Source organism: Scardinius erythrophthalmus, assembly GCF_964197995.2.
Source record: "Scardinius erythrophthalmus genome assembly, contig: HAP1_SCAFFOLD_421, whole genome shotgun sequence".
Taxonomy (NCBI): domain Eukaryota; kingdom Metazoa; phylum Chordata; class Actinopteri; order Cypriniformes; family Leuciscidae; genus Scardinius; species Scardinius erythrophthalmus.
Window position 1 is genome coordinate 6,273 of NW_028296194.1, and position 27,335 is coordinate 33,607.

The 27,335-nt window shown below is 41.3% G+C and overlaps 2 protein-coding genes across 2 annotated transcripts; both read right to left on the reverse strand.

Moving 5' to 3' along the window:
* Positions 1–635: 635 nt before the first annotated feature.
* LOC308686553 (selenoprotein K) lies at positions 636–3,560 on the reverse strand. Its single transcript, XM_081394988.1, has 5 exons — positions 3,093–3,560; positions 2,435–2,525; positions 2,116–2,193; positions 1,831–1,926; positions 636–1,128 (listed from the first exon to the last, which is right to left on the reverse strand). Exons 1-4 carry the CDS (start codon positions 3,109–3,111, stop codon positions 1,836–1,838), a joined length of 279 nt encoding a protein of 92 aa, XP_081251114.1. The 5' UTR covers positions 3,112–3,560; the 3' UTR covers positions 636–1,128; positions 1,831–1,835.
* Positions 3,561–10,941: 7,381 nt separating this feature from the next.
* On the reverse strand, positions 10,942–25,126 carry LOC308686555 (parapinopsin-like; the record flags this gene model as incomplete). Its single annotated transcript, XM_081394990.1, has 4 exons — positions 10,942–11,109; positions 11,849–12,091; positions 17,230–17,558; positions 24,859–25,126. 4 exons carry the CDS (start codon positions 25,124–25,126, stop codon positions 10,942–10,944), a joined length of 1,008 nt encoding a protein of 335 aa, XP_081251116.1.
* Between the last annotated feature and the right edge of the window lie 2,209 nt (positions 25,127–27,335).

A 27,335-nucleotide genomic window follows, 5' to 3' on the forward strand; every position in this document is an offset into this window, starting at 1 on the left:
GCGAGGGAGAGATGTGTTACGGGACGCGAGGGAAAGATGTGTTACGGGACGCGAGGGAAAGATGTTACGGGACGCGAGGGAAGGATGTGTTACGGGACGCGAGGGAGAGATGTGTTACGGGACGCGAGGGAAAGATGTGTTACGGGACGCGAGGGAAAGATGTGTTACGGGACGCGAGGGAAGGATGTGTTACGGGACGCGAGGGAAAGATGTGTTACGGGACGCGAGGGAAAGATGTGTTACGGGACGCGAGGGAAAGATGTGTTACGGGACGCGAGGGAAAGATGTGTTACGGGACGCGAGGGAAAGATGTGTTACGGGACGCGAGGGAAAGAAGTGTTACGGGACGCGAGGGAAAGATGTGTTACGGGACGCGAGGGAAAGATGTGTTACGGGACGCGAGGGAAAGATGTGTTACGGGACGCGAGGGAAAGATGTGTTACGGGACGCGAGGGAAAGATGTGTTACGAGACGCGAGGGAAAGATGTGTTACGAGACGCGAGGGAAAGATGTGTTACGAGACGCGAGGGAGAGATGTGTTACGGGACGCGAGGGAGAGATGTGTTACGGGACGCGAGGGAAAGATGTGTTACAAAAGGTTTGTTATGGGACAAAAAACTAAATCAGTCAAAAGATCCTCACATAACTTATCTTTATTGATGCAAATCGTACATACAATTTCTGCCACTACATACATTTTGTAAGACATTACTTAAAAAACTGTGTGCGAGAGTCAGTGTGTGTGTGTATGTGAGAGTCAGTTTGTGTGTGTGTTTGAGTCAGTTTGTGTGTGTGTGTTTGAGTCAGTGTGTGTTTGAGGCAGTGTGTGTGTGTGTGTGTTTGAGTCAGTGTGTGTGAGAGTCAGTGTGTGTGTGTGTGTGTGTGTGTGTGTGTGTGTGTGTGTGTGAGAGTGTCAGTGTATGTGTGAGTGTGAGTGTGTGTGTGTGTGTGTGTGTGGCCGCCATCATCAGCCGCTCCGGCCCCTCGGTGAGGTATTCCCGGAGTGACGTCATGAGTCTGCGTTTGCAGCGTCAGCCGAGGGAAGAGGAGTGTGTGACGAACATCAGCTTTACAGGAGCATCAGTGTGTCACGGTCCTCAGCGCCTGCAACAGCGTGCAGGCGTTTACCTACACACACACACACACACACACACAAACACACACAGATCTTCAGTCATTATTCAGCATTAACACGGTCAAACTAAGAAACATAAAGATACAATCATTTGTCAGAAGACTCTTATCCAGCTTTTAATGTTGTTTATGTGTCTATGTGGTGTTTTTAATCTGCTTTAAGACAAACCATGTGTAAATTCATAAGTCGACAGCATTGCTGAGTATTTCCTCCTTAAAACCAATCAGATCAACGTGTGATCGTCAACCAGTGGATCTCTGAGCTGAGCGAGTGAGTGGAGGCGGGGATCATTTGCATATTCATAGCGGCGCGCATACTAAATGAGGCGAGGGTGTCGAGTTACATTCAAAATTTTTAAAGGCATGAAGGAACATTATGTAATTTTGGTGATCAAAGATGAGTTTTAAGGGATAATATGATGGACTACAGGGGGACTTTAAAGATTTTGTAGTCATATTGTGTAGTTGTGCTTTGAATCGATTGTTTATTAGTGATAATAATGCAATGAAACATGACAATGTATGTGTCCAGCCTGTCATACAAAAAAAATTATGAGCATGAAAAAACGAGAGAGAACCAATAAAATATGAATAACTAGTCTGATAGTGAACGTTTTTTTTTCTATGCATTTTTGGAGATTAAAGTTGAAAGATTACGAGAATAAAGTCGATAAAGTGTGTGTGTCTCTTACGTACCGTCCTCATCCGCCTCCGCCCATGGGTGGAGGAGTGGGACCGGCGCCGTGGTTTATTCTGCCCATCCGTCTGCGGCCCCCCGGGAACCCAGGAGGACTGTGGGAACACACAGGGTAAAGACAGAGAACAGGACACGACACACACACCCTCTAACATCGCTGAAGCTACACACACACACACACACACGCACACACACTAACATCGCTGAAGCTACACACACACACGCACGCACCCTCTTAACATCGCTGAAGCTACACACACACACACACACACACACACACGTACCCTCTGCCGTCGCTGAAGCGTGATGATGAGCCGGCGTGTCCATCTTTAGACAGATCTGGCTGAATCAGAGTCTGGAAGCTGAGGAGACATTACACAGGTCAAACATCACAGGTAAACTCCCTAGCAACCACCCAGAATACCTTAGCAACCACCCCGAGTACTATAGCAACCGCATGGTTCGCTCTGGTCCGGCTTTCCCAAGCCAACGATGTGTTTATGAATTTAGTTGCTTAATGTTGAGCTTCTTGGAAAAGTTCCTTCTGCAAACATGAGCTTTAAAAACTGTGATGAAACTCATAAATAATAAAAAAAACCTTACAACAAGCCGATGAACTCGACCGCGGTCCAGAAGAGATCGCTGAGGAACGACAGCCTCCAGGGCGAGCGGCTCCGGCTGTCCAGAACCTGCCCTGAAACACGGGCAATATCACAACATAGATCATATATCATAAATCATATCAAATATATGACGACAATCGTGAATCCTATGGCGAACGCGCTGTTATGAATATTTAACACGTGACGTTGGAAGGTCAGCAAGCCAATGAACAGGATGATGCATGAATATTCAAACTGACGGGCCAATAAGATACACGATTACAAATGCGTCAGTTTCGTTCTAATTAATATTCAGGAGATGTGTGTTTACCATATCGTTCGTAACATTCCTACCCGGATATCATCTGTAACATTAACAGAACCATATGTTGGCCAGAGCGGGTCGTGTGTGTCGGCAGTTTACACTTGTTACACACACACACACACACACACACACACACACACACACACACACACACCAAACATCTCAGAGTGACAAGAAAACCAGCAATAATGGATGTTTTCACAAACACAATGACGCTAAATTACATATTTAGCCACGTATGGCAGTTTGCTATATATGATAAGAGTGGTACATGTTTGCGCTACAAAACAACATTATTTTTCTAAAAGAAACAAGGTTTGTTTTTAGCACTTACCATTTGATACATAAACCATCGTCGCTGCTGTTTAACCGGATACTGTGGCGCACTTCCGGTTCTGCGCACTGAGTCAATATTCAGTCGTGACGTGTGACTGGTATTTTACATGGTATTTTACCAAAGAGTATAGAAGTAACAAGAGGCGAAACTCAATAGAACGTTCCATTGCAACAAACTCCCCCATGCGCAGAGCTGCAGCTCCGCCATCTTGGACTGAACGCAACACAGCTGTCATAGGATTGAACGATACCGGTTCAAATTCAAAAGCGGTTAAACTAACTAAAAAGTAGTTTCTAGTTTTTAATATCTCTAGAGCAGACATCCCATGTCTCCCGGAAGATCCGGGAGTCTCCCGCATATTGATAGCGGCTCCCTGATGCCCGCAAATTAGCTTAAATCTACCGGAATCTAGAGCGAGCGAGCAAGCAAGAGCGCGCAGCTCCAAACCGTGTAACGTTAGAGCACACGGCAGAAAGGGTGAGGAAGCGAGATATCAACATATCAACCTAAAATATGGAACACAACTTGTTCAGATTTTTTGCTTTCATTTTCTTCTAGTTCTAGAGTAAAATATATTTTGTAATATATATATATATTGTATAAAATATAAATAATAATATTTTTAAATTTGTACATTTTAATAAACTCAAACTTATATAACGTTAACTTTTTTCTCTTTCACTTTAATCATTTATTTCACTTAAACAATCTGACAAATTAAAACAAGACCAACCATAGGTCTAAATTCCAAAGCATTCTTGAATTAACGTTACAACCATTTAAGTTTGGATAGTGATTTTCCAAACTTAAAAAAAAAGGTGACAGTTAAAGGGTTAATTTAGTGATAACAATGAATTAATAAAGCGGTCATTTGCCAGGTTAGGTGTTCATATATCTCAGTCTGAAAGTATGCGATTTAAAAAGCCCATTTCGAGTCTTGACAATTTCGACCAAATACATAACATTAGCAAACTGTTAGCAGCTTATGCGGTTATGGGGTAGCTTACATTAACGTTACAGCACCTGTTGACGTTAGCTCACTTTAAAGTTAATAAAACCTTTTCTACTTTACCTCTCTGGATCTTTGGTGAATCTATGAAATGCTAGTTGATTGGTTGTACACTGGTAGTTGTTGCAGTTGATGGCAGAACACTGTTTTCTTTGTTTCCAATTATTTCCAGACATAATGTTAATGCTGTACAGTAGTTGTGCTAACGGTAAAGCCGTTGGTTCAGTCCAAAATGGCGGCCGCGCTGCCGAAGCGCCACCTAGTGGCTGTTGTCAAAACTGCAACGGAGTTTCGCCTCTTGTTACTTCTATACTCTTTGATTTTACTATATATATATATATATATCTTTTTTTTTTCTTTTTTTATTGAATTTTCAAAAACACAGAATTCAATATCAAGTTCTCGACACACTTCTTTTACACAGTATAACTTGAAACAAAAATAATTTAAATAAAAAGAAACAAACAAACAAAAAATTTACTTTGTGTGTGTGTGTGTGTGTGTGTGTGTTTAAGAGAGAGAGATAGGAGATATATCATATTTCGTTAAAGAAAGTATTGCTGTAAACTGACACATGCTGTTTATTTTATTTAGCATTGCCCATTTCATTTATTTTCAACCATAGTGATGTTTGTACATAAAGACATGAGCCGTATTATCAGACTCTTAAGTGTAGATTGTATGGCATACACATATCTGTTTTTTGAACACACTGATTCACTGCGTCTCTAAAACTGTAAAGTCTTGTACTTTCTTTAACTCACTGACAGTTGAAGTGAAACCACATTCTGTAGTGAAACTAACATCTGTCTGTCAGTAACACACACACACACACACACACACACACACACACACACACACACACACACACACACACACACACACACACAGCATTCCCCTGCTCACTTCACAAGCTGTTTTGTGAGTGAGTGGAGGCGGGGCTAATTTGCAATATCCTTGAAAATTATTTCTTCAAATATCTTGAGTGTAACTCGACACCCTTGCCTCATTTAGTATGCGCGGTTCTATGAATATGCAGATGAGCCCCGCCTCCACTCACTCACTCAGCTCAGAGATCCACTGGTTGGCGATCACACGTTGATCTGATTGGTTACAAGGTAGTTTGTGACGTCAGAAACACCAGCGATTTCAAAGCGTGTTTTTGAGACTGTCTTTGGTTCACTGCAGTTTTAAGGAGGAAATACTCAGCAATGCTGTCGACTTATGAACTTACACATGCTTTGTCTTAAAGCAGATTAAAAACACCACATTAAAAGCTGGATTTTCACCACAGGGGGACTTTAAAGAAAATAAAGTCATGTGGTAAAATTACATTCAGGCTATTGAAATGAATTAATGAGAGAGAAGGAGAGAAAGAGAGATTTATTAAGATTTACAAAACCTTCTTGGTGTTCACGATTCATAACTACACATTTAATTTAGAATTCAGGATTTAACAGTTCAGATTTACATATTCAGATTCAGGACTGCGCAGAGTTTGCATGTTCTTCATGAATGAATAGTTTTTATTATTGTGTCTTGCATACTACTGTATGCCCAGCCCTAATGGGCTTATAAGACACCAATACCACCAACAAAAGACCAGTTGTCAGACAGTAGGCACAACATACATGAACTTATTTAAAGGGATACTTCACCTCTGGGAAGATGAATGTGTATTTAAAATAGGTAATTTAAGTAGAAGAAATGTGAAGAAATTTTTGAATTTGGTGCTTTCTAGACTGAGAAAAGCCAGAAAATGTATTTTTGGCTTATGTGGATGAAAGACAACAACTCCCAGAATGCACTTGCTTCGCTGCCTTAGGAGGCCACGCCTACCGGTAAGAGTGCGCAGTTGTAAACAACAAAGCTAGCCTACGTGATGAGTTTGCCAGGGATTTACAGATCGCCCAAAATGTCCGGGATTCGGCTTTTGCGTTCTCCAGTCGCCATTCATCATGTTTACTGTGGCGAGCAGGACGAGGCTGAGGGCCGCAGGGAGAACGGCGCGAGACCGGTGGCGTCATTACTGAGACGCGCCGGGTCTCGCATCTCTCACGGAGGAGCGGGTATTTTCTTAGCAATGCTATAACGCACATTAACCGATCACCTGTTTAGCGTTCATGTAAACACTACATTCAGATTCACCGATCGGAATGAACTCAGTTAGATTGAAACAAGAGGTGTGCATGTAAACAATGAATGGCGACCGCAGAACGCAAAAGCCGAATCCCGGACATTTTGAACGATCTCGACGGCCGGACAAGTCTGGGAAAAGGAGGATGGTAACCCCTACTACTCAGCTTTCTCCACAGAACAAGAGCCTGCTAGCTTAGCTTCCAAAGAAAGACGGCTGACACTGTGAACATTCTGTGAGTGAGATCCCTCTATGGGCGGGCTGAACACATGCGGAACAGCTCCTCCTACTGGCTGGAGTCTTCAGCCTCTGGACAGAAAATCCTCCGATGACGCAAAATGACGATTTTTGCATCATTGGAGGATTTTTTCCAGACAAAAAAATACATAAATCTCTCCTCTCAGGGGTGATGAGGGTGGAAAGCACGGTAATTCGAAAATACTACAGGTTTTCTACTAATACAAAGCTTAATGCTAAATCCTGAAGTATCCCTTTAAATAAACAAGTCTTCTGCCGCATCCAGACTTTACAAACAAAAGTAGCCAATTTAAACACATTAAAGGTCCCGTTCTTCGTGATCCCATGTTTCAAACTTTAGTTAGTGTGTAATGTTGTTGTTAGAGCATAAATAATATCTGTAAAATTATAAAGCTCAAAGTTCAATGCCAAGCGAGATATTTTATTTAACAGAAGTCGCTTACATCGAACGGCCCGTTTGGACTACACCCCTCTACTCCCTTCTTTAGTGACGTCACTAGAACAGTTCTTTGACTAACCTCCGCCCACAGGAATGCTCCCTCAACTCTACCGAAATTCGTTTTATAACTTACTGTGTTTATTCAGCTCTTACTGTGATTTTCTGGAGTAAAACTGACGCTTCATCTTTTGTGTGATGTACAATAAACTTTATTAAACTCATCAGTACATGTTTGATCATCATTCGGACCTGGTCCGAAACAGCAGACTTGTAGGCTGTTAATAAATAATGGATACATACAAGCAGATGACAGATACGTTATAATAACCGTAATTAAACTACTAAACTATACCTGTTCCATCTCTATACAGCACTCTGACTCTGTAGGCATTATTGTCCGACTCGAAATGAACGCCGTTACTGAGAGTTTCTGATATTATCATCATTCCGTGAGATGAAATTGTCCTGACAGACTGAGCGCGAGCTCATGAAGCTCCGCCCCCTGTGTCGTCCAGCAGCACCTCATTTGCATTTAAAGGGCACACACTAAAACAGCTCGTTTTTCTGAGCCCCAAAAAATGTCAATTTAAACATGCTGTAAAAAATGATCTGTGGGGTATTTTGAGCTCAAACTTCACATACACACTCTGGGGACATCAGAGACTTATTTTACATCTTGTGAAAAGGGGCATATAACGGGACCTTTAAAATTAAACAACCATTTCATCTTGTCGTCATCACTAATCCAGAACATTTCAGGCTTTTTAACAAACAATTCACCAAATAATACATTTCTGAAATCATCGTAACGTGGGCAATATACGCAAAATGAGTTTCATTTTCAACCTCTCCTAACTCACACAGTCTACAGAGTCTGTCCTCTTCGGGAGTTTGAGTGAACCTGCCAGTTTCTAAGGGGAAGGATGCCAGTTCGCAGCTGAGCCACCAAAGATCGTTGGTTCCTTGTCAAGTTTGCCTTTACATACAACTCTGTTTCATATGCATCTTTGATTTGGAAGTAAGTCCTTAGCTTTGGCTTAGCCATAATCCCAATCAGCCATTTATGTTTAAAATTTGACATCAAAATGGATCTGATGTTATTGACGCTACAAGGCAAATAATTACAGAATACGTACTGGAGTTGTACATCAGCAAAAACAGTCTGGAGCTCTGCAGCCCAGGGGGACTTGTTCTTACTCCACAGGAAAACTTTTTTTTTTGTTAGTCTATTTTCAGGCAGATTAATAAGTCGATTCCACAGTCTAACCATTTCACATTTCCTCTGGACTGATCCAGGAACCCAGCCCATATCACCCTGCGCTGCCAGCACTGGGACAAACTTATGAACCCCCAAGAAGCAGCGGATTGCACGATTTTCTACAGCGTCCAGGGCTGGGCTCTGCACGCCCCCCCACACACCAGTTTAACACAGGGGACACACAGGCTGCATACAACTGGGAGAACGTACCATAACCAAGATCTTTACAGACTTTTAACTTATGACAGAACCCAGGGCTCTACTGGCGGCAGCAGCTAGGATTTCAACTCCTCTGTCAAACAACATAAATTCATCAAATACAAATCTACTGGGTTGCATACTCAAGAACGGCATTACCAAAAGTAAAAACTTTTGTGCTTCGTAGAGTAACACCTTTCCTGAAGAGCATAATTTGCGTTTTTGCTTGATTTATAACAAGTCTCCATCTACAGCACCAATTTAGTAAAACATGTAACATTTCATTTATGAACAGAGAGAACAGGCTTGGGGACAAAATATCCCCGTTTTACACCAAAGGGAATACGAAACCACTCAGTCTGCTCATCATTCACCTGAACACATCCCACACAGGCTGCATACAGGGACTTTAATGCCCAGTAAAACTTCCCTTCAACCCCTGCCTGGAGAAGCTTCACACTTAACAAATCCCTGTTCACCCAGTCAAAAGCCTTTTTAAAGTCCACAAAACTGTTTTCAGTTAATCTAGTTCTGACGATTGTTGAGATGATATAAATACTGTATGATCAATACATGCCCAGTGTTTTCGAAATCCATTTTGTTCATCTACTAGATACTCTGTTGTTTCCAAAAAAATACTTAATCTAGCATTTAAAATACTAGAGTAGATTTTATAAACAGTGCTTATGAGACTGATTCCTCTGTAGTTAAGAGGTATGCGGGGGTCATCTTTCGCTGATTTAGGAATAGGTTTAATGATTGATTTATACCATGTAGAAGGAACAATACCGTTGTCAAAACAGAATTTAAATAAACCAAGAAGTATATGCCTAAGATGTGAGGACTTTAACACCTCATTTGGAATTTCCTCCACTCCCATAGCCTTCCTCAACTTGGCCTTATTGAGAGCATCGCTCACTTCTTCCAAGGTAATATCAAAATTCAGATAAATATTTATCACCCATAATTGATTCAAGATTTTCTTTTACTTGAACTGAGAGAACACTGAAAGCATGCAGGGTCAAAATCTTCAATATTAGTCAGACCTGAATATAAGTTTGAAAAATCCAGTTCCCATTTTTTCTCGCTCTTTTCTCAGTTCCACTGCACTATTGTCCATGACAACTTGTCTTGATTTTATATGGACCCAATTTATTAATCTCTTTCCAAAATTGTTGTGGATTACTTGTTTGTAAATGCTCAAATTTCAATGCTTGACCCCTATTAAACCTTCTTTTATAAAATCTTACATATTTATCAGAAAGTGACTGCTTCTGCTTATAATTTTCCCTCAAATCTTGCTTATTTTGAGGCGCTTTACACTTAAGAAACCCTCTCTCTGCTATTGTTCGCTCATTCCATAACTTTTGAAGATGGACATTCCAAAAGGGCTTTACACCCCATTTAAAATGTTTTTTATAAGATATGCTATTTTTACTTGAGTTTATTTTCCCTCTAATAAATTTACATGTATGGCCCAAATGTACATTACTAATGTTGGTGGCGTTTCACGTCTCCTTTGTGTTCCTTCATCGTAGCTGATTCCTAACATTAATCAGTCCATCATGGAAAGATGCTGCTAATGAGCAAGTCTCCATTTAATCAGCTAAATGCACAGACTCTCACTAACAATGACATATGGTGGAAGAATCGCCCGAGAATGTTATCTATAATAAGATTACATGGAGTTTTATGTGGATTAGCTCATTCATTTAAAGGGGTGGTATAATGCCCTTTTCACAGGATGTAAGATAAGTCTCTGATGTCCCCAGAGTGTGTGTGTGAAGTTTCAGCTCAAAATACCCCACAGATATCTTTATATAGCATGTTAAAATGGTCACTTTTTGAAGGTGAGCAAAAACGCACCGTTTTGTGTGTGTGTCCCTTTAAATGCAAATGAGCTGCTGCTCCCGGCACAGGGGGCGGAGCTTCAACAGCTCGTGTCCTTTTACCTCACACACACACACACACACACACACACACACACACACTGAACATTTCAAAAACTTTTAGCCTTTCATGTTCAAACCGGAGTCAGACGATGATGGAGAGACTCGAGAAGAAGTGACAACATGTAGAAGCAACAGGACATTTCTGAATGGTTAGTTGATGAATTTATGAAGCTGATGTGTAGTTATCTTCTAGTCATTGATTAGCATATTCTGTCTTGATAATCTATAAATCGTGTTCCGGGGGCGGGGTTTATGTAAATTCTAGGGTTGGTGATGTCACTAACCCGGGAGGAATGTGGTGTAGTCTCTACCAGCCGTTTGTTGTAGTCCTTAAAAAGCCATTTCTTTAAAAGTAAATATCTCCCTTTGCTCTGAACTTTGAGCGCTGTAACTTTGCAGATGTTGTTTATGATCAAACAGCAACATTACACACTAACTAAAGTTAGAAAAGTCAAATCATAATCAACCACCCCTTTAACTATTCAAATGCATTATACAACCAATTAAAAAAAACAGCCATAACAGAGCAAAGCAATCATGCCAGTACATGACAACTGCAGTGACACCATGAAGAGAAAGCTGTCCTGCTCAGTCCTCAGTCCTGCGTCTGGGAGGATCCGGGCGAGACCGTCTGGGAGGATCCGGGCGAGACCTTGCTGCTCCTGCTGACGGATGAGACTGTGGTCTCTCTCTCCGAGTCTCCCGGTTCTCCGGCCCACGGGTTTCTGCCGCACAGGAGGAACGGCACGGCACGGTCCCGGAACTGAGAGACAGTTTCAGATCAAACATATCAGCTGAAAACTTCATTAAAGTGCCCCTATTATGCTGTTTTAAAGGCTGCTAATGTTGTTTTGGCGTCTCCTACAATAGATCCACATTCATCCATGATCAAAAACACTGTAATGTCCTCATAATCTGCACTGCAGCGTCAGCTCTTTCCTCTCAGTGTCTGAAACGCTTCAGTCTCTCTAAACCCCGCCTCTCTGAGAGCTGCTCTGCTCTGATTGGTCAGAAAGCAAACGCTCATTATCATATCTGAATCCCAGCTCTTGATCTCAGTGATACGAACAGTAACGATGACGTGGGTTTCACCGTATCAATCTCATATAATAATATAAATGAACAACATGTGGTTAGTGTTAGGAATATGGTTTGGTTCAGGGTTAGTTGCATGTAATTATGCATAATAAGCTATGATAGTATTCAACACTGAACTGACTTCAGCCGAAATGCATAATTTTCCTGTTATCTCTGTAAAGCTGCTTTGAAATAATCTGTAATATACAAAGCTGACTTGACTTGACATGTAACATGGATATATACATTATTTTCATGTTTCACACAAAATATTTGATGTTGATGTTCATGAAACCCTGCAAAATGTTTAGTTTCAGGCAGAAGATGCTGATCTTATACTGTCTGTCTCTCTAAGCGTATTCCCATGCTCAGTTCAGCTCTATCTCTGACGATCTGACGATCTGATGATGAAGTTCACGACTCACCTGTCTGTTCATGAATATGTAGATGATGGGGTTGAACACCGTGCTGCTCTTGGCCAGGTACACGGGAACTGTGGCGATCACGGGGTCGATGTACAGGTCGGGGTCAGCGATCACAGACAGGGCGAGAGCGGCGTAGGGCAGCCAGGTGAGCAGGAAGGCCATCACCATGACGACCACCATACAGGCCACCTGTGTCTCGGCCCGCGAGGTGCTGCCGCCCTCCGACATCTCCAGCCGGCTCACCTGCACAGGTACAGCACATCCTCAGCGGCGTCGGGCTCTCATCGACAGAGGTACAGGTGAGAACCAGTTTGAAACCGTGACAGCTAATACATTACTAGAACTCAGGCAAAACCGTGACAAGGATGACAAACAAGACAGAGACACAATACAGGGAATAGAACAAACAAGAAACGTCCACCACAGTTTGTAGAACACATGACAGCCTTTACATGTTTCTCATCTTTCCCTCGGGTCATTTGGAAAAAATAATAAAAAATTGAGTGTTCATCAGAGGACTTTTGTCGCACTTGAACCACCAATACACCAAAAAAATGTAATGGATTCGAGGAGTTTTGTGACTGAAATAAAAAAAAGTAATGAATCCTTCCATCACGGGTCAATCTGACCCCCTTAGGAATGAGTGGAATGTGAGGAATGCTTCAGTTCACATAGAAAAACCTGAAAATGCTCAAAATTCAAACTAAAAATGCTAAAACTTACCAAAAAATTATTGTATAATGTCTACATGTGTATCTGAATGCACACTGAAGATAACTGGCTTTAGGACCCAGAGGAACAGCTCATTTGCTCCATATAGAGATATAGACCGTATGCGCCAGAGAAACATGCGCAGAATCTTCAGAATATTGTCTTTGAACTTCCGTTTTTGCGGTCGCTCTGTATATCTCTATGGCATCGCTGTCCAGGAGTAATTAGCTTTTGAAGTGGATTTACTTAATGTAAAGTTAACGAAAGTTATCATAAGGGTTGTAATGTTTAAAGCAGATGTCTCTGTTCATTCATAAATACGCAAGATCACTGTGAAAATACAGACCGGAAGTCAAAAGACAACGAGCACTGCGCTTAAAAGGAGCGGGGCTACATACGAGCTATAAGGCCATCTAGAGTCATGAAATATCATGTTATATTATAATCTTTCCACAAGAGGTCGGCAAAGACTCCCAATGTAAGACATTTACAGCTGCATTAAAAGGGTCATTCATGAAATTGTGCGTTATTTTGAATTTAAGTTGAAAAAATGTGAGGAACGTGATTAAATTGCTATTTATTTATTATTTATTGATCAAATCTAGTAATTTAACGGTATAATCTTAGGGTTTTGCGTCATTTTGACCCGCGAGGGAAAGATGTTACAAAGTGCGAGGGAAGGATGAAGATGAAGTGCTGTAAACATCTATAAAACACACTACAATTTTGATACGGACAACTGTGCAAAACGACTTCCTCCCTCGACAGGAACATGTGGTGCGTTCAAGTCCTCCTGGGAAGTTCGTACTTGCGATGTGGGAAGTCGTGTTTACGATGGCATGTGTGTTCAAGTCACTTTCGTCAGAGTAAGATGGCAGTGTTCTTTCTCTTAATTAATTAAGTCAAGTCAAGTCAAGTCAACTTTATTTATATAGCGCTTTTCACAATACAGATTGTATCAAAGCAGCTTCACAGTATTAAATAAAATAGTACATCAGTGTATGTTTCTGGTGTAAAACATCCACGTTTGGTAATGCAGATCAATAGCACTGTTGAATCGATTAATCAATTTAAGTATCCCCAACTGAGCAAGCCAAAGGCAACAGTGGCAAGGAACCGAAAAACTCCATCAGGTGACCTAATGGAGAAAAAAAAACCTTGGGAGAACCCAGGCTCAGTCGGGGGCCAGTTCTCCTCTGGCGTTTATGAAGTAGAGACCGGATTTAACTGTAAGATTAAAATATTATATGAATGCCTGGCTGAAGAGATGCGTCTTTAATCTAGTTTTAAACTGGGAGAGCGAATCTGAGCAACGAACAGTATCAGGAAGGCTATTCTAGAGTTTTGGTGCTAAATGTGAAAATGCTCTCCCTCCTTTGGTGGATCTGGATATCCTAGGTATGACCAAAAGCCTCGAATTTAGTGATCTTAAAGAACGCGATGGATTATAGGGCGATAGAAGATCCGTTAAATAAACTGGAGCTAAGCCGTTTAGGGCTTTATAAGTCAGTAGCAATACCTTGTAATTAATACGGAACTTTATAGGTAACCAATGTAGTGATGATAAAATCGGTGTTATATGGTCAAACTTTCTTGATCTAGTAAGAACTCTAGCGGCGGCATTTTGGACTAACTGTAGCTTGTTTATTGAGGATGCAGGACAACCGGCTAATAAAGCATTACAGTAATCTAGTCTCGAGGTCATGAATGCATGAACTAACTTTTCTGCATCAGAAACAGATAGCATATTACGTAGCTTAGCAATGTTTCTAAGGTGGAAAAAGGCTGTTTTTGTAACATATGAAATATGATTTTCAAAAGACAAGTTACAATCTAATATAACACCCAGGTCTTTTACTGTAGAGGATAAAGTAACAGGACATCCTACTATGTTAAAGTTGTATTGAAGGAGGTTTTGTGGGCGTTTTTTTGAACCGATAAGTAGTACCTCTGTCTTATCTGGATTTAATAAAAGAAAATTGTGCGTCATCCAATCTTTTATATCTTTAACACACTCTGTCAATTTGGATAATTTAGCGTTTTCATCCGGCCGTGATGAAATATATAGTTGAGTGTCATCAGCATAACAATGGAAACTAATTCCATGTTTCCTTATAATATTTCCAAGTGGCAGCATATATATTGAGAATAATAGAGGGCCTAACACAGATCCTTGCGGCACTCCATAGTTTACTGGAGTTATGATCGATTTTTCTCCGTTTAAATAGACAAAATGGTAGCGGTCAGATAAATACGATCTAAACCAGCTTAATGCTTGTCCTTGAACACCAGTATAATTTTGTAGCCGATCTAAGAGTATTGTGTGATCTATAGTATCGAACGCAGCACTAAGATCAAGTAAAACTAGTATTGAGATACAGCCTTGGTCAGAAGCTAAGAGTAAATCATTTGTGATTTTAACGAGCGCAGTTTCAGTGCTATGATGCGGCCTGAACCCAGACTGAAACTTTTCATAGGTGTCATTTTCTTGCAAGAAAGAGCCCAGTTGGGTGGACACAACTTTTTCTAATATTTTGGACATAAAAGGAAGATTTGAAATGGGTCTATAATTTGCTAGATTATTCGGATCTAATTGTGGTTTCTTAATTAGTGGTTTTATAACTGCCAATTTAAATGTTCTTGGAATATGACCTAAAGATAAAGACGAGTTAATAATATTGAGGAGAGGCTCTTCCACTATAGGTAACACTTCTTTCAATAGTTTAGTTGGTATGGGATCTAATAAACATGTTGTTGTTTTAGAGGAAATGATAAATTTATTTAACTCTTTTTGTTCTATAGTTGTAAAGCACTGTAATTGTTCTTGCGGGGTGATAATCGAGGCTGGGTTATAAGGCGCGATTGAAGATTGAACGTTTACAATTGTGGATCTGATGTTTTCTATTTTCTCAGTGAAAAAATTCATGAAATCATTACTACTAAACTGTAACGGGATATTTTGTTCAGGTGACGTCTGTTTATTTGTTAGTCTCGCCACGGTGTTAAATAAGAACCTAGGATTGTTTTGGTTATTTTCTATTAGTTTGCGGAGATGCTCAGCCCTGGCCGCTTTTAGGGCCTTTTTATAGCGTGACGTACTGTCTTTCCAAGCGATTCTAAAAACCTCTAAATTAGTTTGTTTCCATTTACGCTCTAAATTACGGGTTTCTCTCTTTAGAACACGAGTAGTATTGTTGTACCATGGTGCTTTAATTTTCTCTCTGACCTTTTTTAGTCTCATAGGTGCAACAATATCCCATTTTCCAGAGAGAACGGTGCTCATAGTGCTGGTTAGTTCGTCTAGTTCATCTGTTTGTTTAGGTTCAGGCAGCAGCTGAGACAGATCCGATAAGCAATTTGAAAAATTATCTATGGTGGATGGAAGGATTGTTCTGCCTAATCAATAACGCGGCGCAGCATGATATATTACCGGGGTACGTAATATGCAAGTTACCATGTAATGGTCAGTTACATCATCACTTTGCGGAATGATATCTATATCGGTTGGATCGGTTCCATGTGATATAATTAAATCGAGTGTATGATTAAAACGATGAGTTGGTCCGGTAACGTTTTGCTTAACCCCAAAGGAGTTTAATAAGTCTATAAACGCAGCCCCTAACGTATCATTTTGATTATCTACGTGTATGTTAAAATCTCCAACAATTAATATTTTATCGACATTGACCAATAGATCTGAGAGAAAATTTGCAAATTCTTTTAGGAAATCAGCGTAAGGCCCTGGTGGTCTATATACGGTAGCCAAGGCTAAAGATAATAGGGATGTTTTTCTATCATCTAAGAGCGTAACATTTAGTACAAGTACTTCAAATGAAATAAACTTATAACCCGTTTTCTGAGTAACATTGAGAAATTACACAAAAATACAGCAAGGTTCTTAAAGGGTTAGTTCACCCAATAATGAAAGTTCTGTCAGTAATTACTCTCCCTCATGTTGTTCCAACCCTGTAAGACTTTCGTTCATCTTCGGAACACAAATGAAGATATTTTTTATTAAATCTGAGAGCTGTCTCACTCCTCCATAGGCTTCTCTGGGATCGAAACTTGCTGGCCCAGAAAAGTTATCAAACACATCGTTAAAATAGTCCAAGTGACTACAGTGGCTCAACCACAAGTTTATCAAGTGACGAGAATACTTTTCACGCGCAAAAAAACAAGAAAAACAACGACCTTATTCAACTCTTTATTTTCATCTGTGTGGGCCTGAATGAATTCACGTAGTGTAACAGCGCAGCGCTTCTGGGTTGTACGTCCCAAAAAATGCTTTTTTATGTTTTTAATTAATTTATGAAGCCACTGCACACGTTATCGTTACATATTACATTGTTATATTATAATACCATCATAATCTGTGCAGGCAATTAGCTTACTGTGCTGTAAATAGAAAAGCCTGACAATATCACTGCTAAACCTTTAAGTACTGTGGTATTCTGTCATGTTTCTCACTGACACGCCCCAACCCGTACAGATCGGTTCATGTGCGTTCAACCCGTACGACCTTTATGAGATGACTTGAATGCACCGATAGTGTCGGCCCAGATCCAGTACACGTGGCCTCAACACGCACCAGATGTGGGCCGACACTATGTTGCTTCTCTATTAGCAAACCTCCTCTTAGTCTTCATATTTTCCTGAGCGAGTGGATCTACCTGTCTCAGGGTCCACAGGAGGCAAGTGTAGGACACGATAAGGACAGAGAAAGGCAGAGCGAAGCAGAGAAGGAAGTAGCAGATGATGTAGGAGACGTTGGCCCAGTTTCTGCTGTACCAGTCCGGAGCACAGCTGGTCCTCACGCCCTCCAGCTCGTACGCCCCCCACCCGAACAGAGGTGGTGTGTTCCAGAGGAACGACCAGAGCCAGGCCGCCACCACCCCGGCCACCGCATGCCTGGTGCTGAAGCTGAGCGAGCCCACGGGCCGGCACACCACCAGACAGCGCTCCAGCGAGATGATGGCCACCGAGCACAGGCCCGCAATACCTGTGGGAGAGAGTTTTTCTGTATTTATGTATATTGTTGGTCTTTTATAGCCTGGTTTAAACCAGACCCTTCTCAGTTGAAACTGAGTGTAGGGTCTGGAGAAGCTATGTAGACGAATCATTTCCAAAGGGGCGTCACCAACCGACGTAGCTCAGCTTGATTGACAGGTGATCTGACCAATCATACTTCGCCATCCGCCATTTTGTCCGACAAAGCAGTCAGGAGAGTAGATTAACATAGGAGAACTTGAACTTGAGTGTACTGACGCCTTTCCGTGGTTAAAACAACATTCCTTCTTATGTTTGTTCATGTTTATTTGAGGCTATAAATTATCTAGAAGGAAGAGATGATCGGTTCACAAGAACAGCTTTAACTGATGCTCTACAGCGATCTGTCACGGCACATTAAAGAGCAACAAAACGGTATTTATTGTTTAAATTTCTTTTAAAAAATTACCAAATTTGAAAGCTGAGACTTTGTTTAATATGTTTAATATCAAACGTAACCGAAAAGTAGCCTGCTCTGTCCTGTCTGCCAGCGTGTTGTCAGTCTCCTCTCTGCTCCGCGATGTATTTTTCACTGCGTGTGCGTGAGAACTCCTTCAGCGTCGCTGCGCTGTCGTCATCATGTAAATCCCTCCCCAAACGTTTCTGATTGGTGCCGCTATTTCGGCGGCACAGAAATGAGTTTGAATGGGCTCTTCTCCAGACTATCCTGGAGAGAGAATGAAAATTCGCCAGAAGTAGTCTGGGTTTTCCCAGGCTAGGTCTTTTATGTACACATGCTAAAACACAAGCAACAAAATTTCCCTAAGGGGATAATAAAGCAATCAATCAATCAATCAGTACAAGCAGCTTCACAGGGAAATCAGTGATGCAAACTTCATCGAATATGAGAGAAATTCAAATTCTAAAAAGTTGTAAAATTTGCAATAAAGAACAATTTTAACTCTTTTCCCGCCAGCATTTCTTTCTTTTTTTCTTTTTCTTTTTTTTTAAAGTTGCCAGCCATCGCCAGCGTTTTTGATCATTTTCACAAAAGCCCCCAGAATATTTTGTTGTATGAATATCTGAACATGCAATAGAAAGAACACACCCTCTGCTTTTAAACAAACAAAACCTGTTTTATTTTAGCATTCTTTTTTAATCAACACTTGAATGTGTGTAAGTTTCATAAAAAAGCTCATTTTGAGCAAAAAATGTAGTCGATTGAGTCGATCGGGTTCATCAACACTCTCAAAGCTTCAGTCGTTAGCTCTTCATGGTTCAACATTTCATTCAGTAACATTAGACAGTTTTGATTTATATGCTGTTTAATGTTGATGATCACGTTATTTTACAGTAGCATATGATTACATATGATATCGCTTGTTTCTGCTTCTTCTTCTCCTGTGTTTTGATCAGGAGATTCAGTACTCGTTCAGTGGATGTGTAATAGCGCCCCCTACCGTATAACAGTGAAAACACGGAAAGCCGTAAATTTCTGTAAATGGCGGGGAAAGAGTTAAAAGAATAATAGTGTTATTATTCAGCTAAATTCAGTTCCTTTCAGTTCAATAACTGTGTAAAGTTCATCAATTATGAAATTAGTTCAACTCATCTCTACAGAAGACTATAGTGTTGTAGTTCACTTTGAGTCAGTTCAACTGTAAATCAGCTCTAAAGAAGACAATAGTGTCATTATTCAGCTCAATTTCTGTTCTCTTGCCCATAACACGCTAGCATTCTGCTAATGAACGCTGATTGGCCAGTGAAGGACTGATTACGACCAGAGATACCGCTTGATGGCATCGTGGCATCCGAAGCGGGACCAGAAACAAACAAAACAAAAACTCTTCTAGCACGTGTGTTTACCTGTGTCGGCTGTGTCGTGTGTTTGCCTGTGTCAGCTGTGTTGTGTGTTTGCCTGTGTCAGCTGTCAAGTCAAGTCAAGTCAACTTTATTTATATAGCGCTTTTCACAATACAGATTGTATCAAAGCAGCTTCACAGTATTAAATAAAATAGTACATCAGTGTTTGTTTCTGGTGTAAAACATCCACGTTTGGTAATGCAGATCAATAGCACTGGTGAATCGATTAATCAATTTAAGCATCCCCAACTGAGCAAGCCAAAGGCAACAGTGGCAAGGAACCGAAAAACTCCATTAGGTGACCTAATGGAGAAAAAAAAAACCTTGGGAGAACCCAGGCTCAGTCGGGGGCCAGTTCTCCTCTGGCGTTTATGAAGTAGAGACCGGATTTAACTGTAAGATTAAAATATTATATGAATGCCTGGCTGAAGAGATGCGTCTTTAATCTAGTTTTAAACTGGGAGAGCGAATCTGAGCAACGAACAGTATCAGGAAGACTATTCCAGAGTTTTGGTGCTAAATGTGAAAATGCTCTCCCTCCTTTGGTGGATCTGGATATCCTAGGTATGACCAGAAGCCTCGAATTTAGTGATCTTAAAGAGCGCGATGGATTATAGGGCGATAGAAGATCCGTTAAATAAACTGGAGCTAAGCCGTTTAGGGCTTTATAAGTCAGTAGCAATACCTTGTAATTAATACGGAACTTTATAGGTAACCAATGTAGTGATGATAAAATTGGTGTTATATGGTCAAACTTTCTTGATCTAGTAAGAACTCTAGCGGCGGCATTTTGGACTAACTGTAGCTTGTTTATTGAGGATGCAGGACAACCAGCTAATAAAGCATTACAGTAATCTAGTCTCGAGGTCATGAATGCATGAACTAGCTTTTCTGCATCAGAAACAGATAGCATGTTACGTAATTTAGCAATATTTCTAAGGTGAAAAAATGCTGTTTTTGTAACATATGAAATATGATTTTCAAAAGACAAGTTACAATCTAATATAACACCCAGGTCTTTTACTGTAGAGGATAAAGTAACAGGACACCCTACTATGTTAAAGTTGTATTGTGAGAGGTTTTGTGGGCGGTTTTTTGAACCGATAAGTATTACCTCTGTCTTATCTGGATTTAATAAAAGAAAATTATGCGTCATCCAATCTTTTATATCTTTAACACACTCTGTCAATTTGGATAATTTAGCGTTTTCATCCGGCCGTGATGAAATATATAGTTGAGTGTCATCAGCATAACAATGGAAACTAATTCCATGTTTCCTTATAATATTTCCAAGTGGCAGCATATATATTGAGAATAATAGAGGGCCTAACACAGATCCTTGCGGCACTCCATAGTTTACTGGAGTTATGATCGATTTTTCTCCGTTTAAATAGACAAAATGGTAGCGGTCAGATGATCTGAACCAGCTTAATGCTTGTCCTTGAACACCGGTATAGTTTTGTAGCCGATCTAAGAGTATTGTGTGATCTATAGTATCGAACGCAGCACTAAGATCAAGTAAAACTAGTATTGATATACAGCCTTGGTCAGAAGCTAAGAGTAAATCATTTGTGATTTTAACGAGCGCAGTTTCAGTGCTATGATGCGGCCTGAACCCAGACTGAAACTTTTCATAGGTGTCATTTTCTTGCAAGAAAGAGCCCAGTTGGGCAGACACAACTTTTTCTAATATTTTGGACATAAAAGGAAGATTTGAAATGGGTCTATAATTTGCTAGGTTATTTGGGTCTAATTGTGGTTTCTTAATGAGTGGTTTTATAACTGCCAATTTAAATGTTCTTGGAACATGACCTAAAGATAAAGACGAGTTAATAATATTGAGGAGAGGCTCTTCCACTATAGGTAACACTTCTTTCAATAGTTTAGTTGGTATGGGATCTAATAAACATGTTGTTGTTTTAGAGGAAATGATAAATTTATTTAACTCTTTTTGTTCTATAGTTGTAAAAGCACTGTAATTGTTCTTGCGGGGTGATAATCGAGGCTGAATTATAAGGCGCGATTGAAGATTGAACGTTTACAATTGTGGATCTGATGTTTTCTATTTTCTCAGTGAAAAAATTCATGAAATCAGCTGTGTTGTGGGTTTGCCTGTGTCAGCTGTGTTGTGTGTTTGCCTGTGTCAGCTGTGTTGTGGGTTTGCCTGTGTCAGCTGTGTTGTGTGTTTGCCTGTGTCAGCTGTGTTGTGTGTTTGCCTGTGTCAGCTGTGTTGTGTGTTTGCCTGTGTCAGCTGTGTTGTGGGTTTACCTGTGTCAGCTGTGTTGTGTGTTTGCCTGTGTCGGCTGTGTTGTGTGATTACCTGTGTCGGCTGTGTTGTGTGTTTGCCTGTGTCAGCTGTGTTGTGTGTTTGCCTGTGTCAGCTGTGTTGTGTGTTTGCCTGTGTCAGCTGTGTTGTGTGTTTACCTGTGTCGGCTGTGTTGTGTGTTTACCTGTGTCGGCTGTGTTGTGTGTTTACCTGTGTCAGCTGTGTTGTGTGTTTGCCTGTGTCAGCTGTGTTGTGTGTTTGCCTGTGTCGGCTGTGTCGTGTGTTTGCCTGTGTCAGCTGTGTCGTGTGTTTGCCTGTGTCAGCTGTGTCGTGTGTTTGCCTGTGTCGGCTGTGTTGTGTTTGCCTGTGTCAGCTGTGTTGTGTGTTTACCTGTGTCGGCTGTGTTGTGTGTTTACCTGTGTCGGCTGTGTTGTGTGTTTACCTGTGTCGGCTGTGTTGTGTGTTTGCCTGTGTCGGCTGTGTTGTGTGTTTGCCTGTGTCGGCTGTGTCGTGTGTTTGCCTGTGTCGGCTGTGTCGTGTGTTTGCCTGTGTCGGCTGTGTTGTGTGTTTGCCTGTGTCGGGCTGTGTTGTGTGTTTACCTGTGTCGGTTGTGTTGTGTGTTTACCTGTGTCGGCTGTGTCGTGTGTTTGCCTGTGTCAGCTGTGTCGTGTGTTTGCCTGTGTCAGCTGTGTTGTGTGTTTGCCTGTGTCAGCTGTGTCGTGTGTTTGCCTGTGTCAGCTGTGTTGTGTGTTTACCTGTGTCGGTTGTGTTGTGTGTTTGCCTGTGTCAGCTGTGTCGTGTGTTTGCCTGTGTCGGCTGTGTCGTGTGTTTGCCTGTGTCAGCTGTGTCGTGTGTTTACCTGTGTCAGCTGTGTCAGCTGTGTCGTGTGTTTGCCTGTGTCAGCTGTGTTGTGTGTTTACCTGTGTCGGTTGTGTTGTGTGTTTGCCTGTGTCAGCTGTGTCGTGTGTTTGCCTGTGTCGGCTGTGTCGTGTGTTTGCCTGTGTCAGCTGTGTCGTGTGTTTACCTGTGTCAGCTGTGTTGTGTGTTTCCCTGTGTCAGCTGTGTTGTGTGTTTGCCTGTGTCAGCTGTGTCGTGTGTTTGCCTGTGTCGGCTGTGTTGTGTGTTTGCCTGTGTCGGCTGTGTTGTGTGTTTGCCTGTGTCAGCTGTGTCGTGTGTTTACCTGTGTCAGCTGTGTTGTGTGTTTGCCTGTGTCAGCTGTGTCGTGTGTTTGCCTGTGTCGGCTGTGTTGTGTGTTTGCCTGTGTCGGCTGTGTTTTGTGTTTACCTGTGTCGGCTGTGTCGTGTGTTTGCCTGTGTCGGCTGTGTCGTGTGTTTGCCTGTGTCGGCTTTGTCGTGTGTTTGCCTGTGTCAGCTGTGTCGTGGGTTTACCTGTGTCAGCTGTGTCGTGGGTTTACCTATGTCAGCTGTGTTGTGTGTTTGCCTGTGTCAGCTGTGTTGTGTGTTTGCCTGTGTCAGCTGTGTTGTGTGTTTGCCTGTGTCAGCTGTGTTGTGTGTTTGCCTGTGTCAGCTGTGTTGTGTGTTTGCCTGTGTCAGCTGTGTTGTGTGTTTGCCTGTGTCAGCTGTGTTGTGTGTTTGCCTGTGTCAGCTGTGTTGTGTGTTTGCCTGTGTCAGCTGTGTTGTGTGTTTGCCTGTGTCAGCTGTGTTGTGTGTTTGCCTGTGTCAGCTGTGTTGTGTTTACCTGTGTCAGCTGTGTTGTGTGTTTGCCTGTGTCAGCTGTGTTATGTGTTTGCCTGTGTCAGCTGTGTTGTGTGTTTGCCTGTGTCAGCTGTGTTGTGTTTACCTGTGTCAGCTGTGTTGTGTGTTTGCCTGTGTCAGCTGTGTTGTGTGTTTGCCTGTGTCAGCTGTGTCGTGTGTTTGCCTGTGTCAGCTGTGTCGTGTGTTTACCTGTGTCAGCTGTGTTGTGTGTTTGCCTGTGTCAGCTGTGTTGTGTGTTTGCCTGTGTCAGCTGTGTTGTGTGTTTGCCTGTGTCGGCTGTGTTGTGTGTTTGCCTGTGTCGGCTGTGTTGTGTGTTTGCCTGTGTCAGCTGTGTTGTGTGTTTGCCTGTGTCAGCTGTGTCGTGTGTTTGCCTGTGTCAGCTGTGTTGTGTGTTTACCTGTGTCAGCTGTGTTGTGTGTTTGCCTGTGTCAGCTGTGTTGTGTGTTTCCCTGTGTCAGCTGTGTTGTGTGTTTGCCTGTGTCAGCTGTGTTGTGTGTTTGCCTGTGTCAGCTGTGTTGTGTGTTTGCCTGTGTCAGCTGTGTTGTGTGTTTGCCTGTGTCGGCTGTGTTGTGTGTTTGCCTGTGTCAGCTGTGTTGTGTGTTTGCCTGTGTCAGCTGTGTTGTGTGTTTGCCTGTGTCAGCTGTTGTCGATGTCTCGAGAGAAAAGAAAGTGCAGAGCTGAAAGCACCAAAGTGACTGCAGGATTGCCGTATAGCAGTATCTCTGGTCGTACGATGTGTATGGCGTCATTGACACTTTAAAAGACTTTTTAAAGCAAATAAGTGACTCTAAAAATCTAACACCCAGCAATGTGTAATTTCTCTGCATCTCCTTTCGAATACAACGTTCAAATTACTAGACAAAAAATGAAATCCTGAGAAAAGTGGATTTTGAGGGGTATAGCGCCATAGACCTCCATTCATTCTGCACTCGTCCTGTGAGCGCCCTCATATGGAATCAGAGTGGAACTGCAACCAGTTCAGAAGCCGGAAGTTTACTGAGAGGGGAAGTTCTCCCCTTATTAGACATTCTCTGATATTTATGATAGAAGCTGCACAGTGTCATTCACACACACATTAAACACAATGGAATTTTAAAAATGCAATAAACATTAATTTAACAACATTAAATGTAACATAAAACCCTAATGTACATAACTGATTAGAGAAAAGCTATGAAGAAACATATTTATTTCAACTAAAATACATAAAATATGAAGAGTCACGCAGGGAATTGTGGGAATGTCAATTTACACTTTTTCACTGTAAATTATACAATGACGTTCATTTTCACTTCCAAAAACTAAAACTGTAACATCACATTAAATGTACAGTTAGATCTATCACAGTTATTCACCGTATATAGTATGGAAACTATAGTCTTTTACCGTTAAAATCATGATGATGAAACTGGACTATTTCACAGTAAAAAATAAAAACCGCTATAAGGTATGCTCAGAAGGATGCTCACCGAAGAAGGCGACGGCGAAGCCCTCCAGCACACACCCCAGCCGGCCCAGGCTGAAGTAGCCCATGGCATTGGTCAGTGTGGTGGGCAGCCCTCCGAACACGGCACAGCCCAGATCCGCCACGGCCAGGTTCACCAGCGCGAAGTTCAGCGGCTGCCGGAGCTGCCTGTGCCTCAGCGTCACCACCACCACCGTCACGTTCAGCACGATGCCACACACCGAGAACACACCCATGATGACCGCCAGGATCGTGTAGCCCGTCCGTGGCATGATGCCCTCGTTCACGGCACTGCTTGGCACAGCGCTTTTCCATGCAGTTAGGCCCATTTCTCAAACTGAACCTCACACAAGAAGAGCTAAACCACTGATAGTATAGTTGAGGAGAATGGCATACAAGACTCCTCTGCTCTTTTTATGTCTGGATATGACATACTGGCTTACTGGGAAAATCCCTAGATCCGGATTGGGAATGGAATAATTCTGTCAGATTATGGAGATCTGGAGATCTATGATGGCACTCATCTAGATTGCCGCATCAAACCATCCTTATATGAGCCTTATTGACTGACGAGGTCACAGTTGAAGACATTTCTCAGAAGTTCATTTCAGAGTAAGAAGAAGAGCCTTGTGTATTAATCAAAGAGCCTTTCTTTTAACCTTCCTTTCATGATTAAAATGAGTTCGCCTGCCTTCGGAATCATAACAGTTAATGTGGCTAAACCCAAGATTGAGTCCTCCCTGCTTAGTGTTTTATCATGATTAATTATGATGTATGCGGCTCAAGACTCTGGCATACCCTTCTTTAGAGAATGGACGGACTTTATCAGTTGCAGTGATGTGCATGTTGTTTTGTGGTATTCCTGTGGTTTATTACTGAGGTTGGGATACAGGGAACACAGTTGTAACCGTGCGAAGGTGATCTGGGAATCACTGTAGTTCTGCCTCAGCCTGGCGTGGAATTGATGAGTGTGTGGCTTCGTTTTTTGTGTGTGTGTGTGTGTTTGGGTAGTTTTTGTGTTACCCAGATCCTGGATCAGACATAACAACCCAGTGTTTGAGTTATTCATTGCAGGCTTTTTGCGCCCTCTTCAGGAGAGAGCAGTGCAGCTCCGTCAAATTGGTGCGTGTCTTTAGTAAATTTCTTGTATCTATACATTCGTTATTGTGCTGTATATCATTTAATTTCATGCAAAGGAACATACAGGGGCGCGATGTGAGTCGCCTAAACGAGTGCCACGTCGATCTTTTTGGGTGATGGAGACGCCTGATGCCTTGCATAACATTTTATGATGTTCTAAATAAAAAAGATACAGAATATAAATGCTTATAAAGTTAAAAGATGTTTTCAGAACTGTACACTGATTGTTTATGGACAGGTTATGGAGTTATAAGTCCCTCCGCTGAACACAAGCTCACGAGAACCAGAGACATTACAGTGGAAATGAGACAACAGAGACTGGGCCATTACACTGGAATTACTTATAAATGTTAAATTTTTACTTGTAATATTTGTTAAATGAGCAAATGTATGCAATATGTTTTCAAAACTATGTAAAATATGATATACTGTAAAATATGATTTAAAAAATAAAGGAATTATCATGCAAACCAGTGGTTGAGTTGAGTATTTTTTTTCTTTAAGTTAATCTGTAAACATGAGTTCATGTATAAAGTAAAAAAAAAAAAAAAAAAAAAAAAAAAAAAAAAGAAATATAGAAAAAAATAATCTATCCAGTATGCTGGGTTAAATAACCCAATTTTCTGGGTAAAATCAACCCAACATGTGTTCTGTCCTATATTTACCCAGCCCTTGGGTTGAAAACCCAGTTTGGGTTGTTTTTAACCCAGTGTTTTTTAGGGTGCTGTATTTCACTGGTGTATTCTGAGCATTTGGCCTGGTGTAACTGGAGTACTGCAGAATTGTGAGGCAGTTTATGAGGTAATTAATCATCAGTGTAGAACCACTAGTGGACGACATTTGCCATTTTTAAATTATCAGTAAGTTTTCCTGTTTAGAACTTTGACATCGTACGGGACTTTTATTTTGAAAGTGAGCCTGAACGTCTGAACCCTGGTCTGAACTCCCACTGTGTTTACTTCCTTTTTTATTATTATTCATATTTTTTATGACAAATAGCCTACTATAATAGGATTACAGTATCAATAAGTTGCAATCTAAAGTTTTTTCATATTCATTTTCAAATGATTTATTTATAATTTAGTAAATATTGTGTAAAATAAACATTTAATTTATATTACATTGTTATGCAGTTGTTATGCATGTGTTTTTAAATGAAATAGTGTGATGTCATGTATATCAGCTTCATATCAGCCACTCTGCTCTCTAAGATATCGGCATCTACCATCCAAAAATCAATATTGGTTGACCACTAATAACCCCGACATATGCAGTTTCTTGTATGCTGTCAGTAGCTGAAGATATGGGAACTCTGCACAGGAATAATGACCTCTGGAGCCT